The sequence below is a fragment of the Heterodontus francisci genome, unplaced genomic scaffold, assembly GCF_036365525.1.
Source record: "Heterodontus francisci isolate sHetFra1 unplaced genomic scaffold, sHetFra1.hap1 HAP1_SCAFFOLD_410, whole genome shotgun sequence".
In the NCBI taxonomy this organism is placed as follows: domain Eukaryota; kingdom Metazoa; phylum Chordata; class Chondrichthyes; order Heterodontiformes; family Heterodontidae; genus Heterodontus; species Heterodontus francisci.
Genome location: NW_027140485.1, coordinates 1165354 through 1189855, shown reverse-complemented (window position 1 = coordinate 1189855; position 24502 = coordinate 1165354). Strand labels below are relative to the sequence as shown.

At 46.8% G+C, this 24502-nt stretch overlaps 1 protein-coding gene across 1 annotated transcript in view; it reads right to left on the bottom strand.

Annotated features, from left to right (window-relative positions):
- Positions 1-527: 527 nt before the first annotated feature.
- LOC137359981 (uncharacterized) overlaps positions 528-24502 on the bottom strand; it is a 214492-nt gene continuing 190517 nt past the window's right edge. The window contains exons 6-7 of the mRNA XM_068025575.1: positions 3898-4394; positions 528-1647 (exon numbers count right to left, since the gene is read on the bottom strand). Of these exons, the coding sequence (XP_067881676.1) occupies positions 1136-1647; positions 3898-4394 (1009 nt within the window). The 3' untranslated portion in view covers positions 528-1135. The remainder of the gene's footprint in view (positions 1648-3897; positions 4395-24502) is intronic.

Below are 24502 nucleotides of genomic sequence, written 5' to 3'. Positions count from 1 at the left end.
GAGGAACTAATAGGTATTCACCCTGCTTGCTTCCTGTGCATTGGGAAAGCCTCACTTTATATTCTGTACTTCTGGGACCAGTTATAAAACACACTTCTAACCTGTTGGTAGCATCTGCAATTGTAGGTTAAAGACATGCGCGAGTATACAAGTTGCCTGACCCACTAGAAGGAAGTCCTGGGGGAAAACATCATTGTCGGAGAGGTTTTCACCTACAAAAGTGTTAAACCAAGGATTCTCAGCTAGATATTAAAGGATCTCGTGGGGTGAAAACCAGGAAGTTCTTCATTTATCTTTCAGTCAACATTAACCTCACTTTCATCTCATGGCCAGTGATAGGATCTTGCTGTTCACTGGTTGAAAGCCAATTAGTGTATCTGCAGTGCTTTTATTCTGATGAATTATGGCTTCCTCCCAAGATTTCTCATTACACAAAATCGAGAATAGTCCCTCTCCAGGAACCCCCCCCCCTTTAAAACAGGCAGACCCTCCCCACCATTTTAATAGTGAATGAATGGAGACTGAGGGATTTGTAGAGTATTTTATTTATTGAAATGTTTAATACCAAGAGATAAAAAGATCAGTGACCAATGGATACATCACATTTAGACTTCTGCCCTTACAGAAAAGCACAAGATAAGCCCAGAGCATGGGCTGGGTGATGAGGTTGCTTTAGAACTGGTCTGGGGGTTGGGGGGTGGGGGGGTGGAAAGAGAAGAGGAGAAAGAGAGCTGCTTGCCAGCCAGTGGGGTCTTCCTGTCTGAAAGTGATTGTAACTGGTTACAATCAAACACCTGCACACACCCAGGGAATGTTGGTTAGTGAGTGAGAATGAGGGAAAGACTTTACAGGACTTTAAATAGAGGTTGAGCAGCTCCACTTCAGGCTATTGGAATATGCCAGTGAGGAATATTAACTAATAAATGTTATTTATAAAACGGACTCAGCAAGATTTGCCCCAGTGAGGGAATAAACTAAGTAACCAGGGAGTGGCTGCAGAACAGTCACTTTGATCCCTGGTAGGAGAGGGGTCCTCCCAGCCCTGGTCCCATTGACTAGCTTGAAGTTAATGCAACACTACAGACTGAAATCTCCCATTAAATCGAGCCCTACCCCGATCTCTGGAAGGAATTCTCTACTTCATGTAGAGGTCAGTGCTCTCCTGGGACAGCAAGAGATCCTTTATTTTGGGGAGCAGCATTTTCAGATCCTCAACTGCCCTGTGTACCTGGATGTGGTTGAAGAACAGCTCATTGACTGGAACTTGCTGAGCATGGACACCAGCCTCCTCCAGGAATGGGAGCAGTAGGCTCATGTTGTACATGTGCTGACTCTGGGCCTTCAGAACACTCACTTTGCCCTGGAAGGTGGATAGATACTGGCAGCAGTTCCTCATCCTGCCCTGTAGCTTGGCATGCTCAGTACGGCTCTCCTTCAAGGTCAGCTCTGTTACCTTGTTCTCCTCCAAGCTTTCATTAAGCTCACTGATCTCCTTGTGGAGCTCAGGGACCTGACAATTGATCTCATTCAGCTTCTCCTCATCCTCGGTGATGCTGGACTTGAGTGACGAGCGGTCTTCAGAGACTACATCCACCTCAGATTTCCGGTACTGCCGTTCCTTCTCAAATGCCACAGCCATGGGGATACCTGGGAGGGGTGGGGGAATAGTTGAATATGAGCTTCAGAGTCTAAACCAACCAAACCTCCCCCAGGGCACAGACCTTGGACATCAATGTTTGGCTCAGGTTGTGATGGAATGTAGGTATAATAGGCTTAATTAGGTAGCATTTAGATAGTTAACATATCATACCTTTTAAAATTAAAGATTGAAAAAAATGGTCAGTTTTCTGAACTCATTGAAATTCCCCTTTAAGAAGGTGGAGTTAAATATTTCAAGGTCCCTGTTATAATAGAATTTCTGTTGCCAAGGAATTGGATGATAAACACATTGAAGTATCCTGTGAGATATCAGTAAGAGGTAGCAATAAAAACTTAGTTCATGGGTTGTTAATGCAGACAGATCAGCTCAGGAGGTTGCTTTAAGGTACCATGAAAAGGCAATTATAGATGAAAATGGATTTACAGGAACAAGGTCAAGTAAACAAACATTTTTCCCAAATAAAAGCTCAACTTCAAAAAAATATGTCCAGTAAAATATTAAGTGGAAATGGTAAAGATATAGATTTTAAATACAAGAAATCCACATCAAATGCACTTTAGAAATAGTATAAAAATGAGGTTTTGAAAAAAAAGATAAGCACTGAATCGTCAAACACTTCAACTAAGGGGCATTTAAGGTAAAAAGTTTACTAAATTGTGATGGATATTCTAAAATAATTTTGTTGTAACATTAGCAAGGTTAAACATTTGGATTACATGTTAGCAACTAAGAATGTTACATCTCAGTAATTTGATATTGTGATATACTTATCCACTCAAGTTTATTGCATGTTCAATTCTTTGCAAAAAAAAAAATCTCCTTATGTAGTATTCTGTGTACAACTACAAGAACCCCCTCTCTGTCTCTATGTGGAGAGATATGTATGCCGTCCATGTCTCCGTTATAAAGACGTCTGCAAACGTGACATGAAATCGTGTGACATTGATCACAAGTCGTGGGAGTCAGTTGCCAGCATTCGCCAGAGCTGGCGGGCAGCCATAAAGACAGGGCTAAATTGTGGCGAGTCGAAGAGACTTAGTAGTTGGCAGGAAAAAAGACAGAGGCGCAAGGGGAGAGCCAACTGTGCAACAGCCCCAACAAACAAATTTCTCTGCAGCACCTGTGGAAGAGCCTGTCACTCCAGAATTGGCCTTTATAGCCACTCCAGGCGCTGCTTCACAAACCACTGACCACCTCCAGGCGCGTATCCATTGTCTCTCGAGATAAGGAGGCCCAAAAGAATGTATTAGAGAGTTTCCCAGACCCTTATAATATCTTGGATATTTATGACTAAGCCTACAGTTTAGTTATGTTATGGCTCTGAAAGATGGTAATATTCTCTGTTGGTTTTCTTTGAAAGAAAGTACAATTCTTTGGACCCAAATAAGTCTGAAAATTTGGGTGGTTTGCACTTGATTAAATGAGATTTATAGGGATGTATTCCTGATTTGATTTAGTCCTTATAAGGGACTAAAGTCAAAATCACTTAAAATGCTCCCAGAGTTGAGACTAACCATAGTTTTGATGTATTCCCTCTCACTACTCAACTTGTTTGGGCATCAATGACAGTATAACTGCAGTCTAAGTCCACCACCAATTTACAGGTAGTTTTTTTTGGTGGGGGTGGGACATTTTCCACTGGCTACATTGAGGGGGAAAAGGAACAATTCCCCCTCCTGGATGGGGGAAGAGAAATTCCCATCCCATGTGTTCAAATAAGTGGGGGATCCAGTGACTCCCATTAGCAGCACAGACACTGGAGAGGACCCAAACTGCAGCAAGGTAGAGGAGCTGATTTCTGGCACTTAGACTTCACATCTTACTTCAGGAATGTCTGGTTAATAACCAAATGTCAATCAACTCCAAGCACTCCATTTACAGCTGGGAGGGGGATGAAAGGTTTGACCGTGTGTCCTTTACCAAAAAGGGAAGCATTCAAGGTTCAATCTATGGCACTCAATGTGACTAAACCAGGGCAAGGGAGGCTTAGACAATCAGAGCCGAAGCTGGCAGTACCTCAGCATAGAGACAGGGGAGGAAACCAGGATTCAGACTGGCTCCTGCTGAAGTAGGGGTGAAGTTCCCCAGGGAATGTGGGGAAGAGGGAATGGAGTTAGTTAGAATGGGATTTTCCTCTATTCAGAGGCTCTTGGGTTCTTGAGGCATCATGTGCCCAGGAACTGGCACATCAGCCTGATGGTTACCTTCTCCAGGTAAAGGAAGGGAACTGAACTCACCTACACAAGGTAGCAGGAAGCTCAGGCCAATCCCAACATCTCTTCCAGTTTGCTTCTCTCCAGCCTTGGCTCTTGCTGCTCTGAGTGTATCTTCCACTTGTCTCAGGGAGGTTTTGGCTGCCTGGAGTTTCCCATGGATTAATTCTTTCTCAGTCTCCAGTGAGCGGAGTTTATTTTGGGCATTCTGTAGACTGCTGCTCAGCTCCTTCTTGCTCCTGCCCACCTGCCCGTACTGGACAGTCAGCTTCTCGCAGCTCCCATCCATGGAATCCCCCAGCTCTCCTGCAGCCTTGGCCGATTCCTGCGCCTCTCTGTCCGCGATCTCCACCTCCTCCCGGAATTTCCTGATATCCCCGTCCTGTAGATCCCTGTTCCCAACACTGGCAGCCAGTCTGAGCATGACCAGCAGTGAAGATAAGCTCTTTATAAAGTGCGGTGCAGCTACCTCGAGGAAAGAGTTTTCATATTTCCCATTTGTCACTTGGCTCATGGTCAGTCTGGAGGGAAAGGGGGAAAGTTACTTATTGCAGAACAGTTACAAACACCAAATAGGATCGAGTGAAAAGTTCACAACAGGGACAGAACTCAGCTGAAAGAAATCATCTCCTGTAAACGACATTCCAATGGGATTATTGGAGTTTAGAGCCCCGGACAGGGAGAGCAGACTATCCCGGAATGTAAAATTCCCTGGCAGATACTGAGGGAATTTGCAGATGAACAGAATGCGAGGGCAGAGATCGGTCAGACCCAGAATCTCATTGCCCCAGGGAGGAGCGATAGAGACCCCGCTGGGAGGAGGGAAAGGTCGGGATCCCCCCCACCCCCCACCACCACCACAAAACCCTACCCTGACCAGGACATTAGAGCAGCTCAGGGCAACTGGAGATGGGGGCGGGGGTAAATACCGGCCCGGGGGGTCAAACAGGATTCCCGTCTCCCCGGGATACAGTTCTTCAGTTTATTCCAGATTCAAGGCAAACATTGGGATCACTGGTTAAATCCCGGGATCACAGCACTGGGAAGGCGGATGGGACATGACTGTTATAAAGCAGATGGTCAAATGCAGGAATGAGGGGAGGGGGAGAGTGAGGGGAGGGGGAGAGTGAGGGGAGGGGGAGAGTGAGGGGAGGGGGAGAGTGAGGGGAGGGGGAGAGTGAGGGGAGGGGGAGAGTGAGGCCGCTTCCCAATGGAGGAGGATCTGTTCTCAATATCAGCACCGAACCAGCACTCTGCTGGAGTCAGAGTGATTCAGTGTGGTTTACAATGAGTTTTGCTGTTCTCATTCCGGTACAGTCAGACTTTGGCTTTGGTTCTTCACCAATACCGAGTGTGACAGTAAACCTGCACAATGTCCTTCCCGCTTCAGACATAGCAAACCCACTAAATCAATCAGTCATCAACTACATTAGTGCTGATCCCCCTCCTGTGCTCAGTCCACTTGATGTTTCACTCACCCAGTAACCCCTGGGCCAATACCACCCCCCCCCCCCCCCCCCAACCCCCCCAAAAAAAAATTACCCCAGATCAATACCCAACGCCCAAATTACCCCCGTAAACCCTGGACGAACTCCCCAGAACCTTGTGTAAAAGATTGTGACATGGAGTGTACAGGGTGGGGCCCGGAACCGAGCCTCAGGATCCCAAATGGCGCTCGTCAAAAACAAAAATCTACAAAGAACCCGGTCCAATTCTCCAAGCTGCAGGAAACCCCCTTCCCAATGGCACTGGGGGGGGGGGGGGGGGGGGAAAGAAAGAGTCCAGGGCTCATTTCCCCCCTCGCTCACTAATTCCAACCAGGATCAATTGAAGAGCCTGGGATCTTTCTGGCTCAAAGTATTTGTAAATGAATTCGCTGTAGAGCACAGAAAGGCAAATGTGAAATGAGATCAGAGCAGGCCTGGGGTGGGAGCTGAATCTCCAGCCACACGGAGCTGCCCACTACAGCAGGGATGGGAATCATTCCCCTCTCCAGATCCCCATGTTGGCATCGAAAATTCCTCCTGGGCTTTGCCAGGACCCCCTTTACTGCTGGGATAAGGGGTGGGAAACTACTCCCTGGAATATTCCAATAAATCACCTCAGATACAAGGAGCTTCTTCTAAAACCTGGACACCAGCTCCACATTCTCACATAACACACAGTCTTGGTTCATTCAGCACTCATTTCTAGGACACCCACTGGAGCACAGCACAAGCGAGGAGAGGGAAGGAGGGAGAGATGGAAGGGAAGGAGGGTAGTGAAGGAGGGAAGGAGGGAGAGATGGAAGGGAAGGAGGGTAGTGAAGGAGGGAAGGAGGGAGAGATGGAAGGGAAGGAGGGTAGTGAAGGAGGGAAGGACCCTCTGGATTGATGGCAGTTAAAGACAATGATCTGACCCTGTTCCTCACAATCCCCCACTATAGTTACACTATCACCAACACTGGCTGCACAATGGGAATAGTCAGGATCAGGATAAGACACCGCCATGGTCCCTACACCCAGAGTATTTGATCCAGGAGTGAACTGTATTCAAACACTCGCGACCTCGGCAGATGCAACCAGAATGTTAAATAGATTAATTAAATGATGCCTCCATTGGTCGGTCAGAGTTAACACCAGTGTCTCAAATCCTAGGGAATTATGGAAAAGAAAACTGTCTAATGCTGGGTTGGAGAAACCAGATTTAAAAAAAAACAAGATCTCAATCTTTACGCAAGATAGACAGATGACTGTGGAATCAGAGATTGGGAGGGGTCTCGAACAGATACTGTAAGTGGGAGAAATATTCTCTTTACTTAACTCTGCACCTGACTCAAAATAGATCAAATACAGATTCAGTGAATAGATAAAAGGGAGAAAGAAAACGCACAAACATTTCAACAATTACATTCCATCATTCTGAGTTACAATGTACTTACTCCTGGTGTCTCCAAATCACAGCTCGTCTCTTCCCAGGTTAACAAAATCCTCTTCAAGTAAATTCGGATTAGTTCTTACCCAGGAAAACCAGGCTAGTTACTCACTAACTGAACAGAGACAGGACTGAGTGGATCTTTATACCTCACAGGTGTTCCAGTGAAATGCCCTCCTAATGAACAAACTGCAGCTTCAGCTGATCCTGCTCTGAGCCCAGAGACTGACGCAGAGAAACGGCCCAATGACAGCAAAGAGACAACCCATAGGAACGGCTTCAGAGGCAAATATCACAGACATCCAGACACAGACACAGACATAACATCCAGACACAGACACAGACACAGACATAACATCCAGACCCAGACACAGACACAGACATAACATCCAGACACAGACACAGACACAAACATAACATCCAGACACAGACACAGACACAAACATAACATCCAGACACAGACACAGACACAGACATAACATCCAGACACAGACACAGACATAACATCCAGACACAGACACAAACATAACATCCAGACACAGACACAGACACAGACATAACATCCAGACACAGACACAGACATAACATCCAGACACAGACACAGACATAACATCCAGACACAGACACAGACACAGACATAACATCCAGACACAGACACAGACATAACATCCAGACACAGACACAGACATAACATCCAGACACAGACACAGACACAGACATAACATCCAGACACAGACACAGACACAGACATAACATCCAGACCCAGACACAGACATAACATCCAGACACAGACACAGACATAACATCCAGACACAGACACAGACACAGACATAACATCCAGACACAGACACAGACATAACATCCAGACACAGACACAGACACAGACATAACATCCAGACACAGACACAGACATAACATCCAGACACAGACACAGACATAACATCCAGACCCAGACATAAACATAACATCCAGACACAGACACAGACACAAACATAACATCCAGACACAGACACAGACATAACATCCAGACACAGACACAGACACAGACATAACATCCAGACACAGACACAGACACAGACATAACATCCAGACACAGACACAGACATAACATCCAGACACAGACACAGACACAGACATAACATCCAGACCCAGACACAGACACAAACATAACATCCAAACACAGACACAGACATAACATCCAGACACAGACACAGACACAGACATAACATCCAGACCCAGACACAGACACAGACATAACATCCAAACACAGACACAGACATAACATCCAGACACAGACACAGACACAGACATAACATCCAGACACAGACACAAACATAACATCCAGACACAGACACAGACACAGACATAACATCCAGACCCAGACACAGACATAACATCCAGACACAGACACAGACACAGACATAACATCCAGACCCAGACACAAACATAACATCCAGACACAGACACAGACACAGACATAACATCCAGACACAGACACAGACACAGACATAACATCCAAACACAGACACAGACATAACATCCAGACACAGACACAGACACAGACATAACATCCAGACCCAGACACAAACATAACATCCAGACACAGACACAGACACAGACACAAACATAACATCCAGACCCAGACACAAACATAACATCCAGACACAGACACAGACACAAACATAACATCCAGACCCAGACACAAACATAACATCCAGACACAGGCACAGACACAAACATAACATCCAGACCCAGACATAAACATAACATCCAGACACAGGCACAGACACAGACACAAACATAACATCCAGACACAGACACAAACATAACATCCAGACACAGGCACAGACACAGACACAAACATAACATCCAGACACAGACACAAACATAACATCCAGACACAGACACAGACACAGACATAACATCCAGACACAGACACAGACACAGACATAACATCCAGACACAGACACAGACACAGACATAACATCCAGACCCAGACACAAACATAACATCCAGACACAGACACAGACACAAACATAACATCCAGACCCAGACACAAACATAACATCCAGACACAGGCACAGACACAAACATAACATCCAGACCCAGACACAAACATAACATCCAGACACAGACACAGACACAGACACAAACATAACATCCAGACCCAGACACAAACATAACATCCAGACACAGACACAGACACAAACATAACATCCAGACCCAGACACAAACATAACATCCAGACACAGACACAGACACAAACATAACATCCAGACCCAGACACAAACATAACATCCAGACACAGGCACAGACACAGACATAACATCCAGACCCAGACACAAACATAACATCCAGACACAGACACAGACACAGACACAAACATAACATCCAGACCCAGACACAAACATAACATCCAGACACAGACACAGACACAAACATAACATCCAGACCCAGACACAAACATAACATCCAGACACAGACACAGACACAAACATAACATCCAGACCCAGACATAAACATAACATCCAGACACAGGCACAGACACAGACACAAACATAACATCCAGACACAGACACAAACATAACATCCAGACACAGGCACAGACACAGACACAAACATAACATCCAGACACAGACACAAACATAACATCCAGACACAGACACAGACACAAACATAACATCCAGACACAGACACAGACACAGACATAACATCCGGACACAGACACAGACATAACATCCAGACACAGACACAGACACAAACATAACATCCAGACACAGACACAGACATAACATCCAGACACAGACACAGGCACAGACACAAACATAACATCCAGACACAGACACAGACATAACATCCAGACACAAACACAGACACAAACATAACATCCAGACACAGACACAGACACAGACATAACATCCAGACACAGACACAGGCACAGACACAAACATAACATCCAGACACAGACACAAACATAACATCCAGACACATACACAGGCACAGACATAACATCCAGACACAGACACAGGCACAGACACAAACATAACATCCAGACACAGACACAGGCACAGACACAAACATAACATCCAGACACAGACACAGACACAAACATAACATCCAGACACAGACACAGACACAGACATAACATCCAGACACAAACACAGACACAAACATAACATCCAGACACAAACACAGACACAAACATAACATCCAGACACAGACACAGGCACAGACACAAACATAACATCCAGACACAAACACAGACACAAACATAACATCCAGACACAGACACAGGCACAGACACAGACATAACATCCAGACACAGACACAGACATAACATCCAGACACAGACACAGGCACAGACACAAACATAACATCCAGACACAGACACAGACATAACATCCAGACACAAACACAGACACAAACATAACATCCAGACACAGACACAGACACAGACATAACATCCAGACACAGACACAGACATAACATCCAGACACAGACACAGGCACAGACACAAACATAACATCCAGACACAGACACAGGCACAGACACAAACATAACATCCAGACACAGACACAGACACAGACATAACATCCAGACACAAACACAGACACAAACATAACATCCAGACACAGACACAAACATAACATCCAGACACAGACATCCAGACACAGACACAAACATAACATCCAGACACAGAGACAGACACAAACATAACATCCAGACACAGACACAGGCACAGACCCAAACATAACATCCAGACCCTGACACAGACCCAGACACAATCCACCCAGACCAGATGCAGACACACACCCAGACACAATTCATCCAGACCAGATCCAGACACAGCATCCAAACCCAGACACACCCAGACACAGACCCAGGCACAATCCATTCAGACCAGACCCAGACACAGCATCCAGACCCAGCCACAGCCTCCAGACCCAAACATAACATCCAGACCCCGACACAGACCCAGACACAGCCTCCAGACCCAAACATAACATCCAGACCCAGACACAGATCCAGACACAATCCATCCAGACCAGATCCAGACATAGCATCCAGACCCAGACACACCCAGACACAGACCCAGACGCAATCCATTCAGACCAGACACAGACACAGCATCCAGACCCAGACACAGCTCATCCAGACCAGACCCAGACACAACATCCAGACACAGACACAGGCACACACCCAGACACAGACTCAGACACAGACACAGCATCCAGACCCAGACACACACCCAAACACAGACTCAGACCCAGACACAGCCCACCCAGACACAGAAACAGCACCCAGACACAGACCCAGAAACAGTCCATCAAGATACAGACACAGATCCAGACACAATCCATCCCAACCCCGACACATCCCCAGACAGCCCCAGACACATCCCAGACCCAGAACCAGACATATACCCAGACACAGACACAGCCGATCCAGACCCAGACACAGCCCATCCAGACCCAACCACATCCCCAGACCCAGATACATCCCCAGACACAGACCCAGACACAGCCCATTCAGACTCAGAGATATATCCAGACACAACCTATCCCAATCCAGACACATGCCCAGACGTAGCCGACCCAAACACAAATACAGATACATATCTCTTCAGTGGGATTCCGGTCTCCACCTCTTCTTCAGTCTCTTCTCCAGTGCTCCTGTATTCCCTGCCCCTGACCATAGGCTGTTCTGTCAGTGGCTGTCTGTCCATCAGTCCCCTCCCTGCAACCTCTCTCCTGCTGCTTTTTAATTGAATCCATCTCTCTCTGTCACTTCAGTTTCCCACCCTCTTGTTAATCTGTACTATGTCTCCTGTACCTTTCTCTGTGTTCTCTCTCTCTAACTTCCCCATTTCCCCTCTCCAATTCCCCTACTTTCCATAACTCCATCCCTTCAGACTTTCATCTCTTCCCAGTTTTTCTCTCGTTCTCTCTATTCCCAGTTTCTCTCCCTCACCTTTCCAAATCACTCACCATCTCCTTTTACACCCTTCTCAATTTCTTCATGCAGTCTTGATCATTAGTCTCTCTCTCTCCCTCTCGACCTTTCTTTCTCTCTATCTGTCTCTGTCTCTCTGTCTCTCTATCTCTCTTTCTGTTTCTCTCTCTTCCTCTTGTCCTCACTATTTCTCTCTCTTTCTCTATGTCTCTCTCTCTGTCTCTCATTGTTTCCTCCTCCCTTTCATCCTTTCTATCTCTCTGTTTCTCTCTCTATATCTCTATCTCTCTCTCTCTTCCTTTTTATGTCTCTCACTTTATGTGTCTCTGTCTCTCTCTGCCTATCTCTCACTGTCTGCTTCTCTCCCAGTCTCTCTCACTGTGTCTCATTCACTGTCTGCCTTTCTCACACTGTCTGCCTCTCTTTCAGTCTCTCTCTCAGTCTCTCACTCACTGTCTGTCTCTCTCTTTCCCTATGGCCCCACTCTATCCAAATGCCCCAGCCCCATTGTCCAAGACTCCTTATACAACTCCGTTATCTCAGTCCCCATCCCAATCACCTCTCTGCTAGCCTCTCACACAGAATGATGCTGATTATCATCTGGTAGATGGTGCAAACAATGAGCTGATAGTCCGTCAGCCCCGAGTACTTGGGAATGGGGTCAGAGTTACACCCTGAAGCTGGAGGTTAACAGGTGGGTTTAAAAAAGTCTGTGTTTGTTGAAGCAATTTTGTTTATAGGAGCAGAATTCGAAAAGGTTCACATGGTCTTTGAGTGTCAGTGCTAAGGTATCTTTGGGTAATTATCTAGGGGTGATGTACAGAGGGAGTTGATGATTATATACTGAGAAGGTTCGGAGTGAGGTTGCTGTGTACACCTGGATTGGTTCTGCTGGTCCCAATCACAGACAGAGAGAGTGCACAGGACAGTGGGGGACAGGGAATAGGACTGAAGAGAAAGCAGCCCCAGAGAGAGAGCACAGGGGCAATGGGGGTATGGGGAAAGGGATTGAAGGGACAGCTCTCCCAGACAGAGGGCATGGGGGGGGAATGAGGGAAGGGGAATGGTCTCTTTCTGTGCTTCAGGAGTTTTCACCTGAGGTTGAATTGGCTAAGTGTTTGAAATTTAATGAGTCCCTGGGGGAGTTTGGGTCTATTCCAATGCTTCCTCAATTATCTGTTTGCTTCTCTCAGTATTTTGTTTCCACCGTGACCCAATTTTCAATTCTTTCCATTTGTTTCAGTTTGAGCTCCAGGGAATTTCAGTCGGAGAGTTTGAAACAGTTTCTATTTTTACACAAAAAAGGTGTTTCCCAAACCATGAAATAACATTTCTTATAAGCATAGAATTTTACAGCGCAGGAGGTTTAGTAAAGCTGTTTAAAATGATAAATGGCTTTGATAGAGTAAATAAGGAGAAATTGTTTCCAGTGGCAGGAGGGTCAGTAACCAGAGGGGCATAGAGTAAAGTTGATGAGTAAAATACCAGAGGGGGAGACGAGGAGAAGTTTTTTTTATGCAGCAAGTTGTTGTGAGCTGGAACGTGCTGCCTGAAAGGGCGGTGGAAGCAGATTCAATCATAACTTTCAAAATAGATTGCATAAATAATTAAAGGGTAAAATTACAGGGCTAAGGAGATAGAGCAGGGGAGTGGGACTAAATGGATAGCTCTGTCAAAGGGCCAGTATAGGCAAGAAGGAATGAATGGCCACTTTCTGCGCTGTCTCATTTTATGATTCTATTTCCTGATCAATATTTATCTGTCAATCAACATCACTAAAACAGATTATCTGCTCATTATCACATTGCTGTTTGTGGGATCGTGCTGTGCGCAAATTGGCTGCTGCATTTCCTATATTAAAACAGTGACTACACTTCAAAAGTACTTCATTGGCTATAAAGCAGTTTGGGTCATCCTAAAGTTGTGAAAGTTATTATATAAATGCAAGTTCTTTCATTCTCATCTCAAGCAGTAGACAGCCTACCCCCCTTCCCCTCCCCTCACCCCACCCCTCACCCCCCCGTCCCCCCACCGCTCACCCCCGCCCCTCACCCCCCTCCCCTCACCCCACCCCTCAGCCCCCCTCCCCCCCTCCCCCCACCGCTCACCCCCGCCCCTCACCCCCTTCCACGTCCCCTCACCCCACCCCTCAGCCCCCCTCCCCCCCATCGCTCACCCCTGCCCCTCACCCCCTCCCCCTTCCCTCACCCCACCCCTCGCCCCCCTCCCCCCACCGCTCACCCCGCCCCTCACCCAACCCTCAGCCCCCCTCCCTGCCCCTCACCCCACTCCCCCTCCCCTCCCCTCACCCCACCCCTCACCCCCCTCCCCCGCCCCTCACCCAACCCTCACCCCCCCTCCCCCCCGCCCCTCACCCCTCACCCCCCACACCCCACCTCCCACCCCTCACCCCCGCCCCTCACCCCCGCCCCCCGCTCAGTTTAAACACTGCCTCCCAATGTCTAGAAACTTCCGTGCTGGGCTCTGGGATGGCCACCTTTATTATCTCAGTTAAGAGTGGAACAAGGCCCAGCTGATAGCAATGATGTAGAGATCCTCAGAATGTTGAGCGAGGCCTGGCAGGAGTGCAGGGCAGCCTCAGGACTGCAGCTTACAGGGTAGAGGGTCACACAGGGCAAAGCACAAGGGGTGTGGAACAAACAACCTGCACATCAAAATTTAATCAATATAGGTGAAGGGACTGACTATTAAGGGTCTGGCAATAGACCGTCTGGCTACAGACTGTCTGGCAATAGACCGTCTGGCAATAGACCGTCTGGCAATAGATCATCTGGCAATAGACCGTCTGGCAATAGACCATCTGGCTACAGACTGTCTGGCGACAGACCATCTGGCAGCAGACTGTCTGGCATTAGACTGTCTGGCAATAGACCGTCTGGCATTCGACTGTCTGGCAATAGACCGTCTGGCATTAGACTGTCTGGCATTAGACTGGCAATAGACCATCTGGCAACAGACTGTCTGGCAATAGACCATCTGGCTACAGACAATCTGGCAACAGACCGTCTGGCAATAGATTATCTGGCAATAGACCGTCTGGCGATAGACTGTCTGAGTATAGACCATCTGACTATAGACTGTCTGGCGATAGACTGTCTGGTGATAGACTGTCTGAGTATAGACCATCTGACTATAGACTGTCTGGCAATAGACCATCTGGCAATAGACTGTCTGGCAATAGACTGTCTGGCAATAGACTGTCTGAGTATAGACCATCTGACTTTAGACCGTCTGGCAATAGACTGTCTGGCAATAGACTGTCTGAGTATAGACCATCTTGCAATAGACTGTCTGGCAATAGACTGTCTGAGTATAGACCGTCTAGCAATAGACTGTCTGGCAATAGACTGTCTGAGTATAGACCATCTGGCAATAGACTGTCTGGCAATAGACTGTCTGAGTATAGACCGTCTGGCAATAGACTGTCAGACTATAGACTGTCTGAGTATAGACCATCTGACTATAGACAGTCTGGCAATAGACTGTCTGAGTATAGACCATCTGGCAATAGACTGTCTGGCAATAGACTGTCTGAGTATAGACCATCTGGCAATAGACTGTCTGGCAATAGACTGTCTGAGTATAGACCGTCTGGCAATAGACCGTCTGGCAATAGACTGTCTGAGTATAGACCATCTGGCAATAGACTGTCTGGCAATAGACTGTCTGAGTATAGACCGTCTGGCAATAGACTGTCTGGCAATAGACTGTCTGAGTATAGACCATCTGGCAATAGACTGTCTGGCAATAGACTGTCTGAGTATAGACTGTCTGGTAATAGACCATCTGACTATAGACCGTCTGGCAATAGACTGTCTGGCAATAGACTGTCTGAGTATAGACCTTCTGACTATAGACCGTCTGGCAATAGACTGTCTGGCAATAGACTGTCTGGCAATAGACTGTCTGAGTATAGACCTTCTGACTATAGACCGTCTGGCAATAGACCGTCTGGCAATAGACTGTCTGGCAATAGACTGTCTGAGTATAGACCTTCTGACTATAGACCGTCTGGCAATAGACCGTCTGGCAATAGACTGTCTGGCAATAGACTATCTGACTATAGATCTTCTGACTATAGACCGTCTGGCAATAGACTGTCTGAGTATAGACCATCTGACTTTAGACCGTCTGGCAATAGACTGTCTGGCAATAGACTGTCTGAGTATAGACCATCTGACTATAGACCGTCTGGCAATAGACTGTCTGGCAATAGACTGTCTGAGTATAGACCATCTGGCAATAGACTGTCTGGCAATAGACTGTCTAGCAATAGACTGTCTGAGTATAGACCATCTGACTATAGACCGTCTGGCAATAGACTGTCTGGCAATAGACTGTCTGAGTATAGACCATCTGACTATAGACCGTCTGGCAATAGACTGTCTGGCAATAGACTGTCTGAGTATAGACCATCTGACTATAGACCGTCTGGCAATAGACTGTCTGGCAATAGACTGTCTGACTATAGACTGTATGACAATAGACCGTCTGGCAATAGACCGTCTGGCAATAGACTGTCTGAGTATAGACCATCTGGCAATAGACTGTCTGGCAATAGACTGTCTGAGTATAGACCATCTGACTATAGACCGTCTGGCAATAGACTGTCTGGCAATAGACTGTCTGGCAATAGACTGTATGACAATAGACCGTCTGGCAATAGACTGTCTGGCAATAGACTGTCTGGCAACAGACCGTCTGACTATAGACCGTCTGGCAATAGACTGTCTGGCAATAGACTGTCTGAGTATAGACCATCTGACTATAGACCGTCTGGCAATAGACTGTCTGGCAATAGACTGTCTGACTATAGACTGTATGACAATAGACCGTCTGGCAATAGACCGTCTGGCAATAGACTGTCAGACTATAGACTATCTGGCAACAGACCATCAGGCAACAGATAGTCTGACGATAGACCTTCTGACTATAGACCGTCTGGCAATAGACTGTCTGAGTATAGACCATCTGGCAATAGACTGTCTGGCAATAGACTGTCTGAGTATAGACCATCTGACTATAGACCGTCTGGCAATAGACTGTCTGGCAATAGACTGTCTGACTATAGACTGTATGACAATAGACCATCTGGCAATAGACTGTCTGGCAATAGACCATCTGGCAATAGACTGTCTGGCAATAGACTGTCTGGCAACAGACCGTCTGACTATAGACCGTCTGGCAATAGACTGTCTGGCAATAGACTGTCTGAGTATAGACCATCTGACTATAGACCGTCTGGCAATAGACTGTCTGGCAATAGACTGTCTGACTATAGACTGTATGACAATAGACCGTCTGGCAATAGACTGTCTGGCAATAGATCATCTGGCAATAGAGTGTCTGGCAACAGACCGTCTGACTATAGACCGTCTGGCAATAGACTGTCTGGCAACAGACTGTCTGGCAACAGACCGTCTGACTATAGACCATCTGGCAATAGACTGTCTGGCAATAGACTGTCTGGCAACAGACCGTCTGACTATAGACCATCTGGCAATAGACTGTCTGGCAACAGACCGTCTGACTATAGACCGTCTGGCAATAGACTGTCTGGCAACAGACCGTCTGGCAGTAGACTGTCTGGCAATAGACTGTCTGGCAATAGACTGTCTGGCAGTAGACTGTCTGGCAATAGACCGTCTGAATATAGACCGTCTGGCAATAGACTGTCTGGCAATAGACCGTCTGGCAATAGACCGTCTGAATATGGACTGTCTGGCAATAGACTGTCTGGCAGTAGACTGTCTGGCAATAGACTGTCTGAATATAGACCGTCTGGCAATAGACTGTCTGGCAATTGACCGTCTGGTAATAGACCGTCTGAATATAGACTGTCTGGCAATAGACTGTCTGGCAATACACCGTCTGGCAATAGACCGTCTGACTATAGACCATCTGACTATAGACTATCAAAGAACAAAGAACAGTACAGCACAGGAACAGGCCATTCGGCCCTCCAAGCCTGCACTGATCTTGATGCCTGCCTAAACTAAAACCTTCTGCACTTCTGGGGACCGTATCCCTCTATTCCCATCCTATTCATGTATTTGTCAAGATGCCTCTTAAACGTCGCTATCGTACCTGCTTCCACCACCTCCCCCGGCAACAAGTTCCAGGCACTCACCACCCTCTGTGTAAAGAACTTGCCTCGCACATCCCCTCTAAAGTTTTCCCCTCTCACCTTAAACTTATGTCCCCTAGTAACTGACTCTTCCACCCTGGGAAAAAGCTTCTGACTATCCACTCTGTCCATGCCGCTCATAACTTTGTAAACCTCTATCATGTCACCCCTCCACCTCCATCGTTCCAGTGAAAACAATCCGAGTTTTTCCAACCTCTCCTCATAGCTAATGCCCTCCAGACCAGGCAACATCCTGGTAAACCTCCTCTGTACCCTCTCCAAAGCCTCCACGTCCTTCTGGTAGTGTGGCGACCAGAATTGCACGCAATATTCTAAGTGTGGCCGAACTAAGGTTCTGTACAGCTGCAACATGACTTGCCAATTTTTATACTCTATGCCCTGACCGATGAAGGCAAGCATGCCGTATGCCTTCTTGGCTACCTTATCCACCTGCGTTGCCACTTTCAGTGACCTGTGGACCTGTACGCCCAGATCTCTCTGCCTGTCAATACTCCTAAGGGTTCTGCCATTTACTGTATACCTCCCACCTGCATTAGACCTTCCAAAATGCATTACCTCACATTTGTCCGGATTAAACTCCATCTGCCATTTCTCCGCCCAAGTCTCCAACCGATCTATATCCTGCTGTATCCTCTGACAATCCTCATCATTATCCGCAACTCCACCAACCTTTGTGTCATCCGCAAACTTACTAATCAGACCAGCTACATTTTCCTCCAAATCATTTTTATATACTACAAACAGCAAAGGTCCCAGCACTGATCCCTGCAGAACACCACTAGTCACATCACTCCATTCAGAAAAACACCCATCCACTGATACCCTCTGTCTTCTATGACCGAGCCAGTTCTGTATCCATCTTGCCAGCTCACCTCTGATCCCGTGTGACTTCATCTTTTGCACCAGTCTGCCATGAGGGACCTTGTCAAAGGCTTTACTGAAGTCCATATAGATAACATCCACCGCCCTTCCTTCATCAATCATCTTCGTCACTTCCTCAAAAAACTCAATCAAATTAGTAAGACACGACCTCCCCTTCACAAAACCATGCTGTCTCTCGCTAATAAATTCATTTGTTTCCAAATGGGAGTAAATCCTGTCCCGAATAATCCGCTCTAATAATTTCCCTACCACTGACGTAAGGCTCACCGGCCTATAATTTCCTGGATTATCCTTGCTACCCTTCTTAAACAAAGGAACAACATTGGCTATTCTCCAGTCCTCTGGGACCTCACCTGTAGCCAATGAGGATGCAAAGATTTCTGTCAAGGCCCCAGCAATTTCTTCCCTTGCCTCCCTCAGTATTCTGGGGTAGATCCCATCAGGCCCTGGGGACTTATCTACATCAATGCTTTGCAAGACACCCAACACCTCCTCCTGACTATGGACCGTCTGGCAATAGACTGGCAATAGACTGTCTGGCAGTAGACGGTTTGACTATAGACTGTCGGACTATAGACCACCTGACTATAGAATGTTTGGCAATAGACCGTCTGACTACAGACTGCCTGGCAATAGACTGTCTGGCAATAGACCGTCTGGCAATAGACTGTCTGGCAATAAACTGTCTGAATACAGACCGTCTGGCAATAGACCGTCTGGCAATAGACCATCTGGCACTAGACTGTTTGACTATAGACTGTCTGACTATAAACTGTCTGACTATAGACTGTCGGACTATAGACCACCTGACTATAGAATGTTTGGCAATATACCGTCTGGCAATAGACCGTCTAGCAAAAGACTGTCTAGCAAAAGACTGTCTGGCAATAGACCGTCTGGCAATACACCATCTGGCAATAGACTGTCTGGCAATAAACTGTCTGAATACAGACCGTCTGGCAATAGACCGTCTGGCAATACACCATCTGGCAATAGACTGTCTGGCAGTAGACTGTCTGACAATAGACCGTCTTAATATAGACCATCTGACTATAGACTATCTGACTATAGACTATCTGGCAATAGATTGGCAATAGACTGTCTGGCAATAGACCATCTGAATATAGACCATCTGACTATAGACTGTCTGGCAATAGACCATCTGGCACTAGACTGTCTGACGATAAACTGTCTGACTATAGACTGTCGGACTGTAGACCACCTAACTATAGACTGCCTGGCAATAGACCGTCTGGAAAAAGACCGTCTGGCAATACACCATCTGGCAATAGACTGTCTGGCAATAAACTGTCTGAATACAGACCGTCTGGCAATAGACCGTCTGACTATAGACTGTCTGGCAATAGACTGTCTGGCAATAAACTGTCTGAATACAGACCGTCTGGCAATAGACTGTCTGACTATAGACTGTCTGGCAATAGACCGTCTGGCAATAGACCGTCTGGCAATAGCCTGTCTGGCAATAGACTGTCTGGCAGTAGACTGTCTGACAATAGACCGTCTTAATATAGACCATCTGACAATAGACTATCTGACTATAGACTGTCTGGCAATAGACTGTCTGGCACTAGACTGTCTGACGATAAACTGTCTGACTATAGACTGTCGGACTGTAGACCACCTAACTATAGACTGCCTGGCAATAGACCGTCTGGCAAAAGACCGTCAAGCAATAGACCATCTGACTACAGACCGTCTGACTATAGACTGTCAGACTCTAGACTGTCTGACTCTACACTGTCTGACTGTAGAATGTCTGACTCCAGTGGGAGAGCATTTCGGTGATAGTGATCACAACTCCCTGATCTTTACTATAGTCATGGAGAGGGACAGGAGCAGACGGGATGGGAAAATATTTAATTGGGGGAGGGGGAATTACAATGCTATTAGGCAGGAACTGGGGAGCATAAATTGGGAACAGATGTTCTCAGGGAAATGCACGACAGAAATGTGGAGGTTGTTTAGGGAGCACTTGCTGTGACTGCTGGATAGGTTTGTCCCGATGAGGCAAGGAAGGGATGGTAGGGTGAAGGAACCTTGGATGACAAGAGATGTGGAACAGCTAGTCAAGAGGAAGAAGGAAGCTTACTTAAGGTTGAGGAAGCAAAGATCAGACAGGGCTCTAGAGGGTTACAAGGTAGCCAGGAAGGAACTGAAGAATGGACAGGAGAGCTAGAAGGGGACATGAAAAAGTCTTGGCGGGTACGATTAAGGAAAATCCCAAGGCGTTCTACACTTATGTGAGGAACAAGAGGATGGCCAGAATGAGGGTAGGGCCGATCAGGGATAGTGGAGGGAACTTGTGCCTGGAGTCGGAGGAGGTAGGGGAGGTCCTAAATGAATACTTTGCTTCAGTATTCACGAGTGAGAGGGACCTTGTCGTTTGTGAGGACAGCGTGGAACAGGCTGATATGCTCGAACAGCTTGAGGTTAAGAGGGAGGATGTGCTGGAAATTTTGAATGATATGAGGACAGATAAGTCCCCGTGGCCAGACGGGATATACCCAAGGATATTACGGGAAGCGAGGGAAGAGATTGCTGCGCCTTTGGCGATGATCTTTGCATCTTCACTGTCCACTGGAGTAGTACCGGATGATTGGAAGGTGGCAAATGTTGTTCCCTTGTTCAAGAAAGGGAATAGGGATAACCCTGGGAATTATAGACCAGTCAGTCTTACTTCAGTAGTGAGCAAATTATTGGAGAGGATTCTGAGAGACAGGATTTATGATTATTTGGAAAAGCATAGTTTGATTAGGGACAGTCAGCATGGCTTTGTGAGGGGCAGGTCATGCCTCACAAGCCTTATTGAATTCTTTGAAGATGTGACAAAACACATTGATGAAGGAAGAGCAGTGGATGTGGTGTATATGGATTTTAGCAAGGCGTTTGATAAGGTTCCCCATGGGAGGCTCATTCAGAAAGTAAGGAGGCATGGGATTCAGGGAAAGTTGGCTGTCTGGATACAAAATTGGCTGGCCCATAGAAGTCAGAGGGTGGTAGTAGATGGAAAGTATTCAGCATGGAGCTCAGTGACCAGTGGTGTTCCACAAGGATCTGTTCTGGGACCTCTGCTCTTTGTGATTTTTATAAATGACTTGGATGAGGAAGTGGAAGGCTGGGTTAGCAAGTTTGCCGATGACACGAAGGTTGCTGGAGTTGTGGATAGTGTGGAGGGCTGTTGTAGGTTGCAACGGGACATTGACAGGATGCAGAGCTGGGCTGAGAAGTGGCAGATGGAGTTCAACCTGGAAAAGTGTGAAGTGATTCATTTTGGAAGGTCGAATTTGAATGCAGAATACAGGCTTAAAGACAAGATTCTTGGTAGTGTGGAGGAACAGAGGGATCTTGGGGTCCATGTCCATAGATCGCTCAATGTTGCCACCCAAGTTGATAGGGTTGTTAAGAAGGCGTATGGTGTGTTGGCTTTCATTAACAGGGGGATTGAGTTTAAGAGCCGCGAGGTTATGCTGCAGCTCTATAAGGCCCTGGTTCGACCGCACTTGGAATATTGTGTTCAGTTCTGGTCGCCTCATTATAGGAAGGATGTGGAAGCTTTAGAGAGGGTGTAGAGGAGATTTACCAGGATGCTGCCTGGACTGGAGGGCATGTCCTGCGAAGAAAGATTGAGGGAGCTAGGGCTTTTCTCATTGGAGCGAAGAAGGATGAGAGGTGACTTGATAGAGGGATACAAGATGATGAGAGGCATAGATAGAGTGGATAGCCAGAGACTTTTTCCCAGGGTGGAAAGGGCTATCACCAGGGGGCATAATTTTAAGGCGATTGGAGGAAGGTTTCGGGGAGATGTCAGAAGTAGGTTCTTTACACAGAGAGTGGTGGGTGCGTGGAATGCACTGTCAGCGGTGGTAGTAGAAGCAGATACATTGGGGACATTTAAGCGACTCTTGGATAGGTACATGGATGATAGTAGTATGAAGGGTATGTAGGTAGTTTGATCCTAGAGTAGGTTAAAGGTTCGGCACAACATCGTGGGCCGAAGGGCCTGTACTGTCCTATGTTCTATGTTAGTCTGTCTAACTATAGACCGTCTGACTTTAGACCGTCTGGCAATATACTGTCTGACTAGAGACCGTCTGGCAGTAGACCGTCTGGCAATAGACCGTCTGACTATAGACTGTCTGGCAATAGACCATCTGACTATAGACCGTCTGACTATTGACTGTCTGACTATAGACCGTCTGGCAATAGACCGTCTGGCAATAGACCGTCTGACTGTAGACCGTCTGATGTTGGGCCATCTGGTGATAGGCCGTCTGGTGATAGGCCATGTGACTCTAGACTGCCTGCAATAAACTGTCTGGCAATAAACTGTCTGACAATAGACTGTCTGGTGATAGACCGTCTGGTGATAGGCCGTCTGACTCTAGAATGTCTGGTGATAGACCGTCTGACTATAGACCGTCTGGCAACAGACTGTCTGACTATTGACTGTCAGACTATAGACTGTCTGGTGATAGACCATCTGACTATAGACCGTCTCACTAAAGACTGTCTGACTACAGACCGTGTGGTCATAGACTGTCTGACTATAGACTGTCTGACTATAGACCGTCTCACTAAAGACTGTCTGACTATGGACCGTCTGACTATAGTCTGTCTGGTGATAGACTGTCTGGTGATAGACTGTCTGGGCATAGACTGTCTGACAATAAACATCTGTCAATAGACTGTCTGGTGATAGACTGTCTGACTACAGACCCCCGGTGTCAATAGACCGTCTGACTATAGACTGGTGATAGACTGTCTCGCCATAGACTCTCTGACAATAAACATCTGTCAATGGACGGTCTGACGACAGACTGTCTGGCGATAGACTGTCTGGGCATAGACTGTCTGACAATAAACATCTGTCAATGGACGGTCTGACTACAGACTGTCTGGCGATAGACTGTCTGGTGATAGACTGTCTGGGCATAGATTGTCTGACAATAAACATCTGTCAATGGACTGTCTGACAATAGAGAACTGGCCCCTCATTATCAGTAATGAGATTAATATTTGCATAGAGAATGAGGCAGCTGCCTGATTTAAAAGGCCCTGCACCTGAGTCTCATCCGAGCAGAATCTAACCTGAAGCTGAATATGGGATGAGATTCTATGAAAGTGAGTGTCACTGCCAGTCCAGTCAGCCATAGACTGTGCATCATCTGACGCTCAAATACCGAGTCCTGCAGGAGGTGCCTAACTTCGATCCCTGGGCTTCCCATTCCTCAGCACTGCCAGTAAATCCTGGCTGGATCATGGTCTGGGGACAAACTCTCCTGGCCCCGTGTAATGATCGACAATACAGCACGGCTGATACATGAGTGAGCTACTAGCCGTCTGCCAGCGCCCATTGAACTATAACCCAGAAAGGAATGGTGCCAACAGTGTTATCAAGCACATTTCCAAAGGAACGTTGTTTGAATAATAGCTTGCAGAGCCTCCTGTGGAGAACAGCTTCTTCTAGTTAACTGTATACTTACCCTGGTACATGAATCCACGTGGACAGCTCCACATGTAACTGCTTTCCATATAAGGGCAATATTTGGCAAAAGAAGCAAAATCTGCCTGAATTCATCCCATAGTAAACCCAGATTCATAGGTTGGAGTGGGAATGTCAGGATGGCCTGACATGTGACAGAAAGTTACAGTGGAACAGAGGGGCAGTATTGATACAGAGGGACAGTGGTG